Raw genomic sequence first — 19,913 nt, forward strand, 5'->3', positions numbered from 1 at the left:
AACATCTCGGAGGCTCTATCCTGGGACCAACACATTAATGCCATCATAAAGAAGGCATGAGAGCAGCTCTGCTTTGTTAGGAGTTTGAGGAGATTCTTACAAGTTCCTGTCGATGTACAGTGGAGAGCAGTCTGACTGGTTGCATCGCAGCCTGTATGGAATCTCCACTGCAGAGGATTGCAGACTCAGTCAGAGCCACCTTGAGCACAACCATCCCCATTACTAAAGACATCCTCAAGAGTCGGTGCCTCTCAAAGGCTGCGTTCATCACCAACTACCCTCACCATCTGGGTAAAGCCCTCTTTTCACTACCAGCAGGAGATTCACACTGAACAATTCGGCTTCTTCCCACTCTGCCATCAGATGGCTGAATGGTTCATGAGCAGCATTATTGCACTGTATACTTTTGAAATTTATAGTCACTTTATGTCTGCATTGTTCTGCAGGTTTCATGTTATCTAAGTCATTAATAAGTCTGATTCTGATCTACCTTGTTGATCAGCACTAGAATGCAAACTTGTTCCAATGTTGCCATGAAAATTTATGGAAGATAATGTTTTCATTTCATTATGCAATCAAAGGAACAACTGGATATCCTAGAAAGATGCTCCTTTATTATAATTCCAGTAACTGAATACACATTGGCTTTCAGTTGTTCTTGACATCAGTATGTCGTCATCAAATGGAAGCTTACAATGTGGAAAATGAACAGAGTTCAATGAATACTTTAGCGATGGGCAAAAAACTAGGATTTTAAATCTTTAAAATAAATTCAAGTTTAGAAGTTTGGTAAGAATAAATTACCATAGGTTATTAACTCGCTCACGCTGAGCCGATAACTTGCAATCCTTTCAAACTCTTACTGTCAGGTTGATTATGGTTAAAAGTATTATAAACTGTATACTGATGAATAATAGTGCAAAAAACAGAGCAGCAAAAAATAATTGGTGAAGTAGTGTACATGGTTTGAATGGCAGAGACCTATCCAATGAATATGCTGATAGCTCAAACACTTATCACAGCTTTGAATTTCAATTTCTGATCCTCATATCTGAAGTTTTCATGACTCTCTGTCCCCCATTACTGCATCTTCCCCCAGCTCTTTCGACATCCAAAAAATAAACCTTACTGCGCCCATTATGTATCTCTTGCATGCAGATTTATTCCTGACTGCCACTGAGATTGGCTGCACCTTCAGTAGCTGGTCCCAAGTTTAAATTCCCTTCCTAAGCCTCTCCCCTCTCCTTTAATTGGCTCTTTAAAATAACGTACTGTAGAGAGCATCTGTCTGGCTGCATCAAAATCTAGTATGGTGGGGTGGTCAGGGGGCGGCCATGGCACAGGATCAGAAAAAGCTACAGAAAGTTGTGAACTCAACTCCATCATGGACAGCAGCTTCCCCAGCATCCGTAATACCTTGAAGGAGCAATGCCTCAAAAAAATGCAGCATCCATCATAAAGGAGCCCCATCACCCTCTCTCTCTACCCATGACTATATGGCTAGGCACAGCTCAAACAGCATCCATAAATTTGCCAACGACACAACTACTACTAACAAAATTTCAGATGGTGGCAAGGAGGCGTACAGGAGTAAGATAGATCAGCTGGAGGAGTGATGTTGTACTCAGGAAGGGGAAGTTGAGGGAACACTCACCGGTCCTCATTTGAGAGATCACCTATGGAAAGAGTAAACAGTTTCAAGTTCCTGGGTGTCAACATCTGAAGATCTATCCTAGGCCTAACATTCTGATGCAATTACAAAGAATGCATGACAGCAGCTATATTTCATTTGGAGTTTGAGGAGATTCGGTATGTCATCAAGACACTTGCACATTTCTACAGATGTACGGTGGAGAGCATTCTAACTAGCTGCATCAGCATCTGGTACGGGGGAAGGTACTCCACATGATTGAAATAACCTGCAGAGAAATATAAAGTAAGTCAGCTCCATCATGGGTACTAGACTCCATTGTCTCCAAGACATCTTCAAGGAGCAATGCCTCAAAAATGTGGCATCAATTATTAAGGACCCCCAGCACCCAGGACATGCCCTGTTCTCATTGCTACCATCAGGAAGGAGGTTCAGGGGCCTAAAGGCACACACGCAACAATTCAGGAACAGCTTCTTCCCATCTACCATCTGGTTTCTGAATGGACATTGACCTCATGAACACTACCTCATTACTTCTTTTTATTTTTAATTTTTGCACTACTTATTTAACTATTAAATATATATCTGCATACTGTAATTCAGTTTTTTCTCTATTATTATGTATCAATGCAGCAAAGACAAGAAATTTCACGACATATGCCAGTGATGTTTAACCTGATTCTGATATCAAACTATGTATCACAACTAGTGATTTCTTGGAAGATAAAGCACACAAAGGTTGCCAGCATCACTCAGGACTTTTATTTTCCCATAAAATACCAATTCTTGACCTTACCTGTGCATAATGGAGCAATTTCTCAGTAGCATCAGGGTCTTTGTTCCAGATCAAATTCTCACATAACTCGAGAAGTTCTTTGTCTATGTCATCATAAACAGGCAGGTTCCCTGCGTGCACAATTCCCATATCCATCCCTGCCTAAGAAAAGACTTATTACAATGTTGCGGTAGATGGGAAGTGGAAGATTGTTGTGACAAAAATGCAAGTCACCTTGTACAGAAATTACCATCCCTTCAACAAGAGATCAGACACTGAACTTATATCAATCACAGGTATATTTACAATTAAACTCAAACTCCAACTTGTTGTGAAGTCATGCAATACAAAACCAGATCCTTTGCTCCACCATACCTGTGTTGACAGTCATTTATCCACCACCACTAAATAATTAACCAGCGGGTAATCCATAGTTTTCTCTGCCTTGGTGATTCAAGTGCCCATTTAGATACTTCTTCCATGTTTTAAGAATGCCTGCTGATACCACTGCCTGGGTAAATATTTCCCCACCTCAGATATCCTCTAAGATTCTCCCCTCACCCTAAAGTTTCAGGATGTTCTCCAGCTTTTGACTCTTTTTAAGGAGAAAGGTTTATCACTGAGCAAAGGTCCAGACTTAAACATTTTCTGAGATCCTCCAGCATGTTTTTTTTTGTACCAGATTCCAGCATCTGCAGTTTCTTCTGTTTTCCATCATCTACCCTGTTGTTGCCTCTCTTCATCTTGCCTACATTTATAAGGTCCACCCGCAATCTCCGTCACTACCAGGAAAACAAAGCAAGCTATCACGTCTTTTGTTTTTTTTAATTATTATTATCCTATATGCCACATTCCAAGCAACACTCTGCAGCCTCTCCAGTGCAACATGTCCTTGCTATGGCTTTATGACAGTGCTCCAGTTGAGTCACAACTGGTGAAAAGTTCCTAAACTACTTTAATAAGGTTATTAGTCATAGAATCATAGAGAATCACCAGATCCATCCTGATTGTTCTGTCCATCTACAGTAATCTCATTTGCTCAAACTAAATCTGTATCATTCCATGCCTTCTCTATTTTAGTGCCTGTGTAAATGCTTCTTAAATGTAGTGACTATATTTAACGAGTTCCAGATATCAACCACATTCTGTGAAAAATATTTTATTTTTATTTTAAGATTCAGCACAGTAACAGGGCCTTCCTGCTCAATGAGCCTGTGCTGCACAATTACACCCATGTGACCAATTAATCTATTAATGAGTGCGTCTTTGAAATGTGGGAGGAAACCAGCGTACCAGGAGGAAACCTACACCGTCACAGGGAGAACGTACAAACTCCTAACAGACAGCAGTGGAATTGAACCATGTGGCTGTGACTGTAAGAGCATTAAGCTAACTGCTCTGCCATCGTGCTGCCCCTAAATTCTCTTTAAAATCATAGTTGGGAGCTTAACATCCAAAGATACACCCTGTATTGAAAGGACAGGCAGGTAGGGAGAGGTGATGGGGTGTTTCTGCTGATAAGAAATGAAATCAAATCCTTAGAAAGAAGTGACATATAATTGGAAGATACAGAATCCTTGTGTGTAGAGTTAAAAAACTGCAAGGGTAAAAAGACCCTGACAGAAGTTATATACAGATCTCTAAACAGCAGCCAGGACGTGGGATATAAATTTCAACAGGAAATAGAAAAGGCATGTAATAAGGGCAATGTTATGATCGTTATGGGGGTGGTGGGTTTCAATATGCAGGTAGATTGGGAAAATCAGTTCAGTGCTGGATCCTAAAACAGGAAATATGTCGAATGCCTATGAGATGGCTTTTTAGAGCAGCTTGTGCTTGAGCTCTCAGCAGGCAGTGATCATAATATAGAATTCACCATGCACTTTGAGGGAGGAGCTAGCCAAAGTTGAGTGAAAGGGGACACACATCCAGACGGCAGCAGAACAGCAGTGGCTAGTCTCTTTTGCTTTCAATAAGGCGCAGTACAGATACATCCCAAAGACAGCAGGAAAGCAAAAGAGACATCATATAGTATAGGAAAAATTAGCACGAAGTTACAGGATTGGGAGCATTTAAAAACCAACTGAAGGCAACCAGAAAATCCATAAGGAAAGAAATGATGAAATACGAAAGCAAGCAAGCCAATAATATCAAAGAAGATACCAGAAGTTTTTTTTCAGATATATAAAGAATAAAAGAGAGGAGAGAGTGTATTATTAGCCAGCTGGGAAATGATACTGGAGTAATGGGGGACAAAGTAACGGCAGATGAACTTAGTAAGCATTGTGGAAGACACTAGATCAGGAGCAGAAGTGAATGTACTTGCTTTTACTAAGAAGGTGCATGGGAAACTGAAAGGTCTGAAGATAGGTAAGTCACCTGGTGTGTTACACCCCAGAGTTCCGAAAGAGGTGCAGAATTTGCAATGATCTTTCAAGAATCATATACAAGACCTTGGTCAGACCCCACTTGGAGTAATGTGTTCGGTTCTGGTCATCTCACTACAGGAAGGATGTGGATACTATAGAAAGATTTCAGAGGAGATTTACAAGGATGTTGCCTGGATTGGGAGCATGCCTTATGAGAATAGGTTGAGTGAACTTGGCCCTTTTTCCTTAGAGCGATGGAGGATGAGAGGTGACCTGATAGAGGTGTATAAGATGATGAGAGGCATCGATTGTGAGGACAGCCAGAAGCTTTTACCCAGGGCTGAAATGGCTAACACAAGGAGCACAGTTTTAAGGCGCTTGGAAGTAGGTACAGAGGGGATGTCAGGGGTAAATTTTTCTGCACAGAGTGGTGAGTGCACAGAATGCACTGCTGGCAACAGTAGTGGAGGTGGATACAAGAGGGTCTTTTAAGAGACCCTTGGATAGGTATATGAAACTTAGAAAAATAAAGGGCTATGTGATAGGGAAATTCCAGGCAGTTTCTAGTGTAGGTTACATGATTGACACAACATGGTGGGCCGAAGGGCCTGTAATGTGCTGTCGATTTCTATGTTCTAATCACTGGATTCTGGAATGGTTCCAGAGGACTGAAAAATTGCAAATGTCAACTCCACTCTTTAGGAAAGGAGGGAGGCAAAATAAAGGAAATTATAGGCCAGTTAGCCTGACTCAGTAGTGGGAAAGATGCTGGAGTCCATTATTAAGGATGAAGTTTCAGGGGGTACTTGGAGGCGCAAGATAAAGTAGGCTGAAAACAGCATTGTTTCCCTAAGGGAAATCTTGCCTGACTATCTATTGTAATTCTGAGGAACTGACAATCAGGATAGTCAAATGAGAGTCAGTGGATGTTGTTTACTTGGATTTTCAGAAGGTCTTTGACAAGGTGCCAGACATGAGGCTGCTTAACAAAATAAGAACCCATGGAACTACAGTAAAGATAATTGGCATGGATAGAAGACTGGCTGACTGGCAGGAGTTAAAGAGTCAGAATAAAGGGCTCTATTCTGGTTGACTGCAGTTGCCTGGTGCTCCACAGGTCAGTGCTGAGATGACCTTTTTACACGCTGTGTGTCAACGATTTGGACGATGAAACTGATGTCTTTGTGGCCAGGTTTGCAGACAATACAAAGAGAGGTGGAGGGATAGGTATGTTGAGGAAGCAGGGAGTCTGCAGAAGGACTTGGACAGATTGGGAGAATGACCAAAAACGTGGCAGATGGAATACAGTGTAAGGAGTGTATGGTGTATGGAAATGCACTTCGGTAGAAGGAATAAAGGCATAGAATATTTTCTAAATGGGGAGAAAATTCAAAAATCAGAGTGCAAAGGGACTTCAGAGTCCTTGAGCAGGATTCCCTCACGAGTGCCCAATCTGGGATCCATAGACCCCTTGGTTAATGGTAAGGGTCCATGGTATAAAAAAGGTTGGGAGCCCCTGCTCTAAAGGTTAACTTGCAGGTTGACGTGGTGCTAAGGAAGGCAAATGCAATGTTAGCATTCCATTCAAGAAGCATAAGAAAGTAAGAGCAAGGATGTGAAGCAGAGGCTTTATAAGTCATTGGTCAGACTGCACTTGGAGTATTGTGAGCAGTTTTAGGCTCCTTATCTCAGAAAATACATGCTTGCATTGGAGAGAGTCCAGAGGAAGTTCATGAGAATGATTCCTGGAATGAAAGGAGTTAATGTATGATGAGCGTTTGATGACACTGGGCCGTACTCACTGGAATTTGGAAGAATGAAGGGGGATCTCCTTGAAACCTATCGACTACTGAAAGGTCTTGACAGAGTGAACGTGGAGAGGACGGTTCCTATAGTGGGGGAGTCCAGGACCAGAGGGCACAGAACAGAGAGACATCAACTTAGAACAGATAAGGAATTTCTTTAGCCAGAGGGTGGTGAATCTGTGGAATTCACTGCCACGGAAGCTGTGGACGCCAAATCATAGCATATATTTAAAGCACAGGTTGAAAGGTTCTTGGTTAGTCAGGGTGTCAAAGGTTATGGGGAGAAGATAGGTTGAGAGGGATAATAAATCAGCCATGATGAAATGGTGGCGCAGACTTGATGGGCCGAGAGATCTAATTCTGCTCCGTCTTATGGTTTAAAAGCCTCTCACCTTAAACCTATGCCCTTTTGGTTTTGACACATCACTATGGAATAAAGAGTAGAAAGACAGAATCTATCTTTGCCCCTTAAAATTTTATATCCATCTATCCAATCACCCCTCAGCCTCCTTTGCTCCAGGTAAAACAAGCCCAGCCTATCCAATCTCTCCCCTAACTAAAGTTCTTTAATCCAGGCAGCATCCTGGTGAAACTTCTCTGCACATTGATGAGCTGAAAGAGTATTACGCATGTTGTACCTTGATGGCGTGGTAAAGGAACACACTGTGCATGGCTCCACGGATTGCCTCCATTCCACGAAACGCAAAGGACAGATTCGAAAGACCTCCACTTACTTTGACGCCAGGTAGTGTTCCCTTTACACAAATAAAAAAGCATACAAGTAAATCAATATAAAAGACAATAAATAGAATCGCAGGAGAAAGTGATCAGATCGATTATTACAGAAGGAACGATAAATGATGAGCACTTTTAATTCATTTTGGCTCTTAATTACAGATTGAGAAATACAAGGCATTGACAAGACAAAATGGATAGTGTAATATCATGCAATATACTCATTCGAGGCCTGAAACTGATTGGAATACTCAGGTAACTCATCCGCACAGATTAAGGGGGGGGGGGAAAAAAACAACAGAATTAAATTTAAAGGACATATAACCAGTAGCATACTGGAAACAGACACCAAGTCAAAGTAACACAAAAGTTGCAAGCTCATATTTGTTAATTATTGACACTAACTACAGACTTTGCAATCTCATAAAAGACTGTAGTATTATTTTGGAATAGCTCATTTGGTTTCAAGAAAAATAAATTTAGAAAGACTTTCTTTTAACGACTCTTGTCCTTATTGCATAAACATTTATCAGTGCTCACACATAACTTACAACAAAGAGCACCATCAGACATTATGCAGTATGTTAGTGACAGTACTACATTAGTTGCATTTCCTGCTCCAAAGGCTTCATGGCCTCTATTTTACACAGATTAACACACCCTTGTCTGAATTGAATACAAGTGCAGCCAAGTCAGTGAAATGTTCCAATTGGCATGTAGCGTAGTGGTTCATACAACACTTTACAGTATCAGTGGCCCAGGTTCAATTCCTGCCGTCACTTGTAAGAAGTTTGTAAGTTCTCCCTGTGACCACGGGTTTTTCCTCCGGGTGCTCTAGTTTTCTCCCACACCTCCAAAGAAGTACCAGTTAGTAAGTTAATAGGTCATCATAAACTGTCCAGTGATTAGGTCAGGGTTCAATTGGGGGACTGCTGGGCGGTGCAGCTGAAGGGCTGGAAGAGCCTATTCCACGCTGTATCTCAATAAATAAAGCCAACAAATAAATAAGTAAATTGAACAGGCAGTGTTATGACAAGGGGTATACTCAGCTACTTTTAACTCTGCTGCTTAACTACAAACATTTTGAAATATTCAGATTTCTAATCTGTCAAGCAAAATCTTTTTTATAATCTTTATTAAATGTGAAATTGCAAGATTCTTATAATCAATATATTTTGCTCACAAATACTGATTTGTTTCAAAACTTGTCAGGTTGCATTGTCCAAATTAGCTGTTTCCCTATTAATTATTTTCTATTGTACATGTATTGATTTTCTGAGAAATCAGATTTCCAACCACATCATATGAAAGGGAGTGTAACACGCTGGTAAAGGTTTCACTGCTAACACAATGGTCTTTCTGTAGAAGCAGTGTTTGGGTTATGGTTAGAGATAACGGGTGCTTTGGAATGTGAGCCGTCCGATGAGGGAAGTGTGCCTGACACTGAGGTGATCTAGGTCCTTTGTTCAGCAGAAGATGGAGAGAGAAGATGCTGGAAAGGAGAGGTTGCAGACACCAGAAAGGATTGGACTTGGAGTTGGGCCAGGAGACAATGAAGCCCGGGGAAATGGATGGAGGATCGGCGAAAGGGAAACTGTGAGCTCCAACTTGTGCACATTGGACTGTTTCATTGAAATGGGCCCTTTTCTTTTTGATTTTCTTTACTAACTCTTGAGTCAACTTATTATAAAGCTAAATCGCTTAATTGCATATGGTGTATTGTCCGTTATTCCGTAGCACTGATTTGTAACAGGCGAACAAATCATACAGCATCCACACAAACAGGAGGTTTTGCACCTCAATTTCACACGTTTGGCAGGGCCAGAGACCGCCTTCCCTAGACTTACACAGCCGACAGAACCTGAGGGTTACAGGAGCAAGTAATCATTTGTCTCCTTATGCACCATCCAGTTCCTTACTGGTGATTAATTTAGAGGGATATATTCTCAATTATGGACTTACCTTTATAATTGAAGTAGCTTTGATAAAGTTTGCAGCATAGAGACGATGCTCCTCCATTCCAGTTCCAATAGTGAGTATATTTGGATCAAATACTATATCACCAGGGTTGAATTGGACTTTGTTCACAAGCAAATAATAGGCTCTAGTGCATATTGCCACTTTGGAATCAATATCAGTAGCCTAAACAAGATAGAACATGTTTTAAAATTTGCAAGTACATTCCAATAGTTGTTTAATCAACCTATAATTTCTGAATGTCAGCTCCAGTTGATGAAAGTTCCAGCTCAAAGAATCATCAATGTTTTTTCTCCTTACTGATACACAATTTCTATTTTCCCAGCAGAGACCGAGGAGTTAGAAACTGCAGAAGCTGGAGAAACAAACCACTGGTGGAACTCAAGTTCTTGCAGTCTGTCGTTTTCTCCCAACAGCTTGCAGATGCTGAGTCGTTTCTGCACTAACAGCTCAGAAGCATGTAAGAATCTAAAGGCAACTCCATGTCAGGCCACAGCTTAAGTGACATTGTGGAGGTTTGGTGGGGGGGGGGGGGGAGAGAGAGGCCGAGGAGGAAACAGATGAGATGGACTGACTTGGTCAACTTCTTTACTGCATGGCACAGCCAACAGCAGGCTCCCTGAGGGTTCACTGAAAAACGAGTTTGGCAGAAAATGCGGGCAAACCATCGAGGTTCCATGTGAACCCATTGATTGGTATGTCTTTGATGATTTACTACAGAATTTGTTTCTTAATTTGCTGATTGGCCTAGAAATGTCGCCAACCAAATCTGATACAGAGTACCTTTGGTGGGAACTTCACACAGGGAAAGATTGAGTCGTTTTCTGGAAGACTCTGTATAGCCAGATGACATCTAGTGGCAAAGCTCCACTATTACAATAACTTAAAAGTGTTGGACAATTTTTAGCCATCACAAATCCTCTTGGAAACACAGCACAGTCAAAGCTTAAGTTGAGCATGGAGAGGCAGGGCCTGCTTGCATTGATAATTATTCAGTTGTTCATTTTTTGGGATGTGGGCAGTGTGGCCTGGGCTCCAAACATCTCTCCTTAAAAATCATCTCCTTAAACCTGCTTTTAATTCCCCCATACATTTACTTATATGGCTATTAATAAATCTTTTTTTGAGTATCTGTCTGTGATCACACTTAGGAAGATAGTGATGAGCTGCCTCCTTGAACTGCTACCATCCTTCTGGTGCACAGACTTCCACGGTGCTATTGGGCAGGGAGTCCGAAAACTAGATTTACAGCATTGTACTTCCAAGATGACTGTGTGATTTTCACTGGAATCTGCAGATGCTCATAGTCTCATACCCGATTCCAGTCCACATCTGTGTTTTAGAGGCCCTGGACAAGTAACAGTGGTACATTCTTATAAATGGCACACATTTGTGTGACAGTATGACCAAGTGAAAATTTAGCATTGTGGAATGGAACGTCAATATAGGGTGCTACTTGACAGTGTGATATGTTGCAAAAAGAAAGGCAGGAAATAAACTCCTCACAATCTCTTCCTGTTTCAATCCAATGAATCCCAAAAATTTACTAACATTTACAAATGGGATTCTGAACTGATCCCTCTTAATAAGAATCACTATTCACAGTGCAGGGAAATAGCTCTTAATTTCTCTCTACACCTCTAACAGAAAACAAATTCAGTAGAAAATAAGAACTGAGACAATTACAATTCAACAGAAATTGATAACATTAACTAACAGGCAAAGGGTATTAGAGAGTGCAGCAAGAAGACAATAAACCAGCTCTGTTTCATCCAAATTGCTTACCTGCCCTTTTTCATCAAATGCCATTATCACAACAGCAGCTCCAAATTGTTTAATTATTCGTGCTTTCGCCAGAAAGTCGTCTTCTCCGTCCTTCAGACTGATACTATTAACAAGGCATTTGCCTTGACAACACTTTAAGCCTGCTGCAATCACACTGAAATTAGAAGAATCTATACAAACTGGGACCTTTAAGAGAAAAAAGACAAACAAGTGCTTACTGTTATTCAAAGACATCCACCAATATTGTTGGTTACAGAGTTAATGCTGTTGTGTAGAAGTGCTGGTCATTAGATCATGCTTCCACTACATTGCTTTTAGACAATTATTATACTAACCTTGGCAACATCTGGCTCTGTTGAGACAAGGTTACAAAATCTGACCATAGCACTCTTGCCATCTAACATTCCATCATCCATGTTGATATCCAGGATCTGAGCTCCCTTATTGATTTGGATCTTTGCTATATTCAAGGCTTCCTACAATCACATTGAAATTACAGATTAACAGGCCTTTGAACATCAGGCAGAAGATAACATACAACCTGTACCTTACTTTCAATCGACAATGAGGTGTTGATGATTTAGCTCCATCAAAAAAGTCATGTATTTTTTCCTAAGTAAAACACTATTACATTACATCCTTTAAAAGATCTTTTCGGAGGAAGATGAAAATTCAGACCACTAGTAATGCCACTTGCCATTTTCGGGTTGTCCCAATTCCACATTTTCTTGACCCAGTCATGCCAGTAGCATTTTTACTCAGACATCTCTGAAAACAAAAGCATCTCTTCCTCCTAACTATAAAAGGTGTACTGGTGAAATCAACAAACCTTCTTGGATACAGGTCCCCCAAAACTGTGGCCTTTACCTTTAATAAGTTAAGATGTTAAAATTCCCCACCTAACAGCATCATGAAAGATTCGTCAACCCGGTTACATTACAGGGCAAATATCCCTTCCTCAATACCTTTCCAATGATGCTTGCGCCACATGATATTATAAGATAAAAGTAATTTACAAGTAATATTAGCCACTTGGCACTGGAGTTTTTTTGTTCTAATTGTGTAAAATATATGCTTAATTTATGCTTCTCTTATGAATACTCCCTATCTGATGCTACGTGCCTGTGATGCTATTGCAAATAAAATTTCCATTGTACTTGTGCAGATGGTAATAAATTCAACTTCGACCATACACAAGCTTGAATTGGGATTATTAAAGAAACTTACTTCCTCGTGCCACAAGGATGTTGAATTCAAAAACATTTAAACTTTTCCCCAGTTTGGGAAAATTATGGGATTACAGAAAATGGGTTTTGAAAATGAAACCGCAATTTACCTCATAATTACCTGCCATTATAAGTTTAGCAAACTTTTTAGATCCTGCCACATTACAGCGCTCTCCAATGTTGACAAAGTTGGTGTATGGAGCAATTCTGAAAGGTTCAAGGCCTTAGAAAAATTTCAAAATATAGATACAATAACTATTTAACTTTCAGATTAAAGGTCTTAACACACAATCCTGGGTGAACATTTCAACAAAGTGCATAACATCTTTAATGGTGCCAACTAGCTGTTCAGTAAACATTACAAATCCTATACAGTATCTGAGTAAAACAGACTTTCTCCCTTTTCCTCAAATTATAGCAATAAAAACCTAAATTAACATAATATCTCACTATCTGAAAGCTCAAGATCATACCTGTGCCAAAAGCAATAGAGGATAGGCAAAAGATGCTGCTCTTGCCTATGATTTCAAGATCCTGAAACTGAGTTTAAAAAATCTCAACCCAGGGGCTAAGGTAGGAAATATTTTAATCAAAGGACTTCACTCAGTGATGGAGAAAAGAATGAAATAGGTCAGAAGCAGGACAAGGAAAAGAGAACTCAAATGAGCATTTGAGGGTTTTGACTTATTGGAAAATTTCAAGTCTAAGACAATCGCTGCGCTAGGCACAAGGCTTAAGGGTGAGGGAACATATATGAAAGCGTAGAGATGCTGAAGAAACAAGGACATTTTAAGAATGGTTTGCCTTGAGTTAGGCATGGCAGAGAAAGGACAGGATTGTCTCATCCGAAGGAAGGGACACAGACTGATCAGAGAAAGGAACTCTGTGATTTAGAAGTTAGCCTGGATGAGCTAATGATCTATTATCAAAAACATCTCGATCACCATCCATTTTTGTTGTCTGATAAAATTTCTCTGCCAAAAATATATATTAACCCACATTATTTAATAAACACCCATTATCATAATTAACATTGTTTACCTTGTCCTAAATTATTTCTTAAAAAATTATTTTAGACCACAAGACATAGGAGCAGAATTAGGCCATTTGGCCCATCGAGTCTGCTCTGCCATTCAATCATGGCTAATCCTTTTCCCCCCTTATAATGCTCATAACTACCAATAGAACCATTTGCACGATGTAAGGCTGATTTAGGACATAAACCAACACTCCAAGAGGAATACAAATTGAATGGATGAGCAGATTTACTGGTCTTAATCTACTTACCAGACAGCAACAAGAAGTCTTCAAAAACAGAAGGAGGAGGAATTCTCGGCCTACATTTCCGTACTGCTTCTGCTATTGCCCTAAAAAAATACAACCAAGTGGGGACTTTAAATAGAATATTTTAAATTATGAACTACTTACAGCATAGAAATAACTATTTGACTCAATGTGCCAGTATCTATAGTATTTACAAACTTTCTACCATAGATAGTAAATAGCTATGTTTGACCACTTTATCAGTTAACTGTTGCCTTTCTATAGCAAAGGGCTTTATCTTCTGAAGACCTCCAGCATCTGTAGAATCAGCTCTTCATTTTAATCTCCTGACAAGTACTGAGGAAAGTAATTATTTATCATGCAAAAGCTAAAAAACTGTACATGTTAAAAAAATTTAACAGGTCACAAACCAGCTGTAAAGAACAGTTTATATTTCAGATTTTCTGATGAAAAGTAATCAATCTGAAACACAAACAAGAGAAAATCTGCAAATGTTGAAAATCCAGCAACACACACAAAATGCTGGATGAATTCAGCAGGCTTCGCAGCATCTATGGAAGAGTACAGTCAACATCTCGGGCTGAGACCTTGCAGCAGGACTGGGCTAAAGAATCTTGGCCCAAAATCTCAGAGGATCATAAATATAGTCAGCTCAATCTTGGCTAGTAGCCTACAAAGTACCCAGGACATCTTCAAGGAGTGGTGTCTCAGGAAGGCAGCATCCATTATTAAGGACCTCCAGCACCCAGGGCATGCCCTTTTCTCACTGTCACCAGAAGGTACAGAAGCCTGAGGGCACACACTCAAGTGATTCAGGAACAGCTTCTTCCCCTCTGCCATCCGATTCCTAAATGCACATTAATTCTGTGAACACTACCTCACTTTTTTAAATATATATTATTTCTGTTTTTGCACGATTTTTAATCTATTCATTCCATGTATACTGTAATTGAATGATTGATTGATGTACTTATTTCCTCCTCTTCTATATTATGTATTGCATTGTATTGCTGCTGCTAAGTTAACAAATTTCATGACAGATGCCGCTATTAATAAACCTGATTCTGAAATGTCGACTGTATTCTTTTCCATAGATGCTGCCTTGCCTGCTGAGTTCCTCCAGCATTTTCTATGGGTTGTATTAATCTGAAACACAGTTTTCTTTGAAAAGAAGAAAATTGGGAAGATTTAGTTAAAAATATATAAAATTAAGGGTAACATAGATGGTTTAAAGAAAAAGGACTCACTTTCCTCAATCATGACTCAGATTGAAATGCTGCCAGTTCTGGTGAGTATAAGACCATAAAACATTGGAGCAGAATTAAGCTGTTCAGCCCATTGAGTCTGCTCCACCATTTGATCACAATTGATTTATTTTCCTTCTCAACCCCATTCCTGCCTACTTCCCACAATCTTTGACGCCCTTACTAATCAAGAACCCATCAACCTCTGCTTTAAATGTACCCAATGACTTGGCCACCACAGCCGTCTGTGGCAAAGAATTCCACAATTCACCACCATCTGGCCAATGAAATTCCTCATCTCTGTTTATAAAGGGATTCTGAGGCTACAGCCTCTGGTTCCAGACTCTTCCACTATTGGAAATATCCTCTCCACGCCCACACTAACCAGGACTTCTAATATTAGGAAGGCTTCATTGAGATGCTCCCTCATTCTTCTAAACTCCAGCAAGTACAGGCCCAGAGCATCAAATGCTCCTCACGTTAACCTTTTCATTCTCCAATTCCAGCACAACCTTTCTTAGATATGGTGCCCAACACTGCTCACAATACTCTATATGTGGTCTGACCATTGTTCTTATAAAGCCTCAGCTTGACATCCTTGTTTCTATATTCTGGTCCTCTTAAAATGAATACAGTACTAACATTATATATGCTTACTTTACTACTTTTGGGTCTCTTAAGCCCGGTTGCAACTCTGATTTCAGAATTTGCTCACTGTTTAGAAAATGGTCTAAGTCTTTATTCCTTCTACCAAAGTGCATGCCCATACATTTCCCTACTCTGTATTCCATCTGTACTTTTTCTGCCCATTCTCCTAATCTGTTCAAGTCCCTTCTGCAGACTCCCTGCTTTGTCATCACTACCTGCACCTCCACCCATCTTTGTTATTGTCCAGAAACTTGGCCACAAAACTATCGATTCTCTCATCCAGATTACTGACATACAACATGAAAAGAAGTGGTCTCAAATGCGGTCTCTGTAGATTGGGAGACTGCTTCACTGAGCACCTGTGCCACATCTGCCAGAAAAAAAAACAGGATCTCCCAGTGGCCAACCATTTTAATTCCACTTCCCATTCTCATTCCGATATGTCTGTCCATGGCCTCCTCCACTGCTGTGATGAGGCCACACTCGGGTTGGAGGAACACCACCTCATATTCCGTTGGGTAGCCTCCAACCTCATGGCATGAATATCAGTTTCTTCAACTTCTGGTAATGCCCCCCAATCCCCAACCCTTCCCTTCCCCAATCCTATTTCCTAACCCCGTTTCCCTCTCTCACCTTATCTCCTTGCCCGCTCATCACCTCCCTCTAGTGTTCTTCCTCCTTTTCTTTCTTCCATGGCCTTCTGTCTCCTTCACCAATCAACCTCCCAGTTCTTTACTTCATCCTTCCCCTCTCCAGGTTTTACCTATCACCTTGTGTTTCTCTCTCCTCTCCCTTAACCCTTTAAATCTACTCCTCAACTTTTTTTCTCTAGTCCTGCCGAAGGGTATAGGCCCAAACCGTCAACTGTACTTTTTTCTACTGCCTGGCCTGCTGAGTTCCTCAGCATTTTGCGTATGCTGCTTGGATTTCCAGCACCTGCAGATTTTCTCTTGTCTGCAGAATACCACTCATCACCAGCAGCAAACCTGAAAAAGCCACCTTTATCCGCACTCCTTGCCCTTTGCCAGTCAGTCGATCTTAAGTCCCTGCTGTATCGTTCCTGTAACACACATGGTCTCGTATTTTGTTTAGCAGGTCCATGTGTAGCACCTGGTCAAAAGCCTCCTGAAACTCCAAGTAAACAACAGCCATTCACTCTCCTTTGTCTATCCTGCTGGTTATTCCTTCAATGAGTTCTAATAAATTTGTCAGGCAAGATTTCCCCTTAAGCAAAACATGCTGACAACGGTTTATTTTATCCTGTGCCTCCAACAACCCCAAAACCCTATCCTTAATAAAGAAACACTGAGATCTTGCCAACCACTGAAATCAGGCTAACTGGCCTACTGTTTCCTGTACTTTGCTTCTCCCCCCACCCCCCTTAAAGGGAGGAGTGTCATTGATGATCTTCCATTCCAGAATCTAGTGATTCCTGGAAGATTATTACAAATGTCTCCACCATCTCTTCAACTACCTCTTTCAGAAGGTAAATTATGGCCAGCAATGTCTGTTTATATTTCACTATTTATTATTTCTGCCATTTATAACCTGTAACTGAGAATGGATGCAATAATATCACTAGAAGGCATAACACACTCTGAAATTCTTCCTTTGAACATCACATCCCACTGACAGAAATAATACCAGTTTGTAGCCACGTCCATATAACTTTGAAGAGCTGTCTCTTTGCATGTTAAATTTCAACATGTATTCAACTGATTTTCAAATTCAGCAAAGTACCGGATGTGAGCTGGAGTTGTTCCACAACAACCTCCAACAATGTTCACCAGCCCATCCATGGCAAATTCCTGCAATAAAAGATAGTTAAAAAAAAGATTAGTCCTGCAATTAAAGGCTCTTTTATTCACGATAATTCTTCAAACAGGCTGGATGAAGGAAGGATATTTTTCCTGACTGAGGAATCTAGAACCAGCAGTCACAGCTTCAGATGAAGGCCGAGGCCATTTAGAATTGATACAGAGACATTTTTTCTTCTCTGAGAATATGGCTGTGGAGGCTGAATCACTAATTTATTAATCACTGAGTTTATTCAAAACAGAGATTGACATATTTCAGAATATTAAGTGAAAGAAGGAATATGGGCATTTGAATTACACTGAAAAAGATCAACCTTAATCTTGACAATTAATGAAACGGACACAAAAGACCATTCTATTCCCGGTTTTCTTGTGTTCTGCATCAATCAAGTGTGAAATGATACATTTCAGCAGAGCGAACAAGGCAGAGAGGACACCATCAATGGCAGCATAGAGTAATGGGGGATTTTAGAATGCAAGTCCATGTGCCTCCAAAAGAATGTAGCTAAGATGACTAAGAAGGCATATCAGATATTGGTGTTTATTTGTTGCAGCACAAAATACAGGAACAAAGAGTGTAAAACATTCTATAAACAATTCTTCTAAATATGCTACCGTAAAGGACGTGATGGCATTGGAGATGTGTACAAGAGATTTATCAAGATGATGCTAAGGCCAGAGAATCACAGCTAAGAGGAGAAAATGCTTAGGCTGGGGTGGATTTTATTTAAACAAAGAAAACAAGAGGGAAGTTAATAGGGAGGGCATTGCCTTCATACCAAAGGAAAATTAGAAAGGATCACAATTTTTTCAGCACACACTTGCAAGGAAACAGGTGTGATGCAATGCAAACACTGATGAGATGTTGAAAGGCGTCTCAGAGTAGATATCGAAAGGACGTTTCCCATGGTGGGGAAGTCTAGGACAAGGGGGCACAGCCTCAGGATTGAGGGGCGTCCATTTAAAACAGAGATGTGGAGAAATTTCTTGAGCCAGAGGGTGGAGAATTTGTGGAATTTATTACCACAGGCAGCTGTGGAGGCCACGTCATTGGGTGTATTTAAAGCTCTTGACTCAACATGGCAAAGGTTATGGGGAGAAGGCCAGGGAGAGGGGGTGAAGAGGAGTGAAAAGGATCAGCCGTGATTGAATGGCAGAGCAGACTCAATGGGTCAAATGGCCGAATTCTGTTCCTTCGGTCTTATGAAGATGTCTGACTGTCTGCGTTAAAATAAACATGGTCTTTACCCTTGCAAGAGAACACGATTGGAGGATGATATTGGATAGCCGAACATTATATGGAACTCACACGTAAGTGTAATTAACAGCAGGTAGAGTGCAGATAATGAACAATACCTTAAGGTGCTTTGATGTGATTTCAGGTGTTTCATCATATCCTCCAAATGAATTGGGAAGCCCTTAAGTTAAACAAAAATACAATGGAGATACATCAGGCACTTGGAGACACAAGAATTCCTCCAGCATTTTGAGTGTACGTTAGGTACTTAACGATTTTTCAGCTGAGTTCCTATATTTGGTAAACTGTAGAAAATTATGTCATTTTTCCATCAGTCTGCATTTACATTACTTCTCCAGAGAAAGACAGTATTAATTAATGCCAAGATAATCCTGAAAGTAAAATATTAAAAGACTTAAGTTATGTAAACTAGAGGATCTCCTTATTTGATGTTTTTCTGTAACAAACATTTATTGTGATTAGCTGTATTTTTCACATGTACATTGAAACAGTGTTTATCAAAGCAGTGAGGATTGGGCGGGCAGCCTGCTAGTTTCACCACGCTACTGGCGCCAACACAACATGCCCACAACTTACGAATCCTAACCACACTTCTTTGGAATGTGGGAGAAAACCGGAGCACCCTGAGGAAACCCACATGGTCACGGGGGAACATACAAGCTTGTAACAGGCAGTGGCAGGAATTGAACCCTAATCTCACACCTGGCTGCTGTAAACCACTAAGCCAACCACTACACTGTCTAGCTAGATTTAGCTACCATCATGCATTTTTGCCTACTCTCCTCACCCAAAATTATTCAGCCATTGTTTTAGTTTTGCTCCACAGCATTATTCATTTTTTTCACTTTTCCAGAGATTCCTACCTCATTAGATTTGCACAGCCTGTCTTCCATTCTGACATAACAGTATATTATACCAAGAGTGTATTGTCTAGACACCACATTATGAATGGTTATCAATATTAAGCATTCTATGGCATAACTTGAGCAAAAATTCAGCAACAGTTTTTAAATAGCAATCCTTTCTATTTTCCACACACCAATGAAAGCATGGTTGCTGTATTTGCTGTTAACTTGAAGATGTGGGCTTCGGTGAGGTAAGTGGGTGAGTGGACTTTGTTTTTTTTCTTTCCATTTTTTTCCAGAGGAATAAGGAGCATGTGTGTAGGGTTAAGTATTTTGCTCTGGGTATCAGATGTGGGAATGCTGGGAATTTTCCAGTCTCCCAGATGGCCACATCTGCACCAGGTGCACCAAGATGCAGCTCCTGAGAGACTGTGTTAGGGACCTGGAGCTGCAGCTTGATAACCTACAGGTTATCAGGGAAAGTCAGCAGTAGA

At 40.4% G+C, this 19,913-nt stretch overlaps 1 protein-coding gene across 4 annotated transcripts in view; it reads right to left on the reverse strand.

Moving 5' to 3' along the window:
- mtr (5-methyltetrahydrofolate-homocysteine methyltransferase) overlaps positions 1–19,913 on the reverse strand; it is an 81,428-nt gene that overhangs the window by 34,398 nt on the left and 27,117 nt on the right. For all 4 annotated transcript variants that reach the window (XM_073050559.1, XM_073050561.1, XM_073050562.1 and 1 more), the window contains 9 exons: positions 18,673–18,734; positions 17,240–17,307; positions 13,611–13,690; positions 12,434–12,546; positions 11,433–11,573; positions 11,098–11,283; positions 9,298–9,477; positions 7,239–7,355; positions 2,448–2,588 (listed from right to left, as the gene is read on the reverse strand). In XM_073050559.1, the coding sequence (XP_072906660.1) occupies positions 2,448–2,588; positions 7,239–7,355; positions 9,298–9,477; positions 11,098–11,283; positions 11,433–11,573; positions 12,434–12,546; positions 13,611–13,690; positions 17,240–17,307; positions 18,673–18,734 (1,088 nt within the window). The remainder of the gene's footprint in view (positions 1–2,447; positions 2,589–7,238; positions 7,356–9,297; positions 9,478–11,097; positions 11,284–11,432; positions 11,574–12,433; positions 12,547–13,610; positions 13,691–17,239; positions 17,308–18,672; positions 18,735–19,913) is intronic.

This window comes from Hemitrygon akajei, chromosome 7, assembly GCF_048418815.1.
Source record: "Hemitrygon akajei chromosome 7, sHemAka1.3, whole genome shotgun sequence".
Classification (NCBI taxonomy): domain Eukaryota; kingdom Metazoa; phylum Chordata; class Chondrichthyes; order Myliobatiformes; family Dasyatidae; genus Hemitrygon; species Hemitrygon akajei.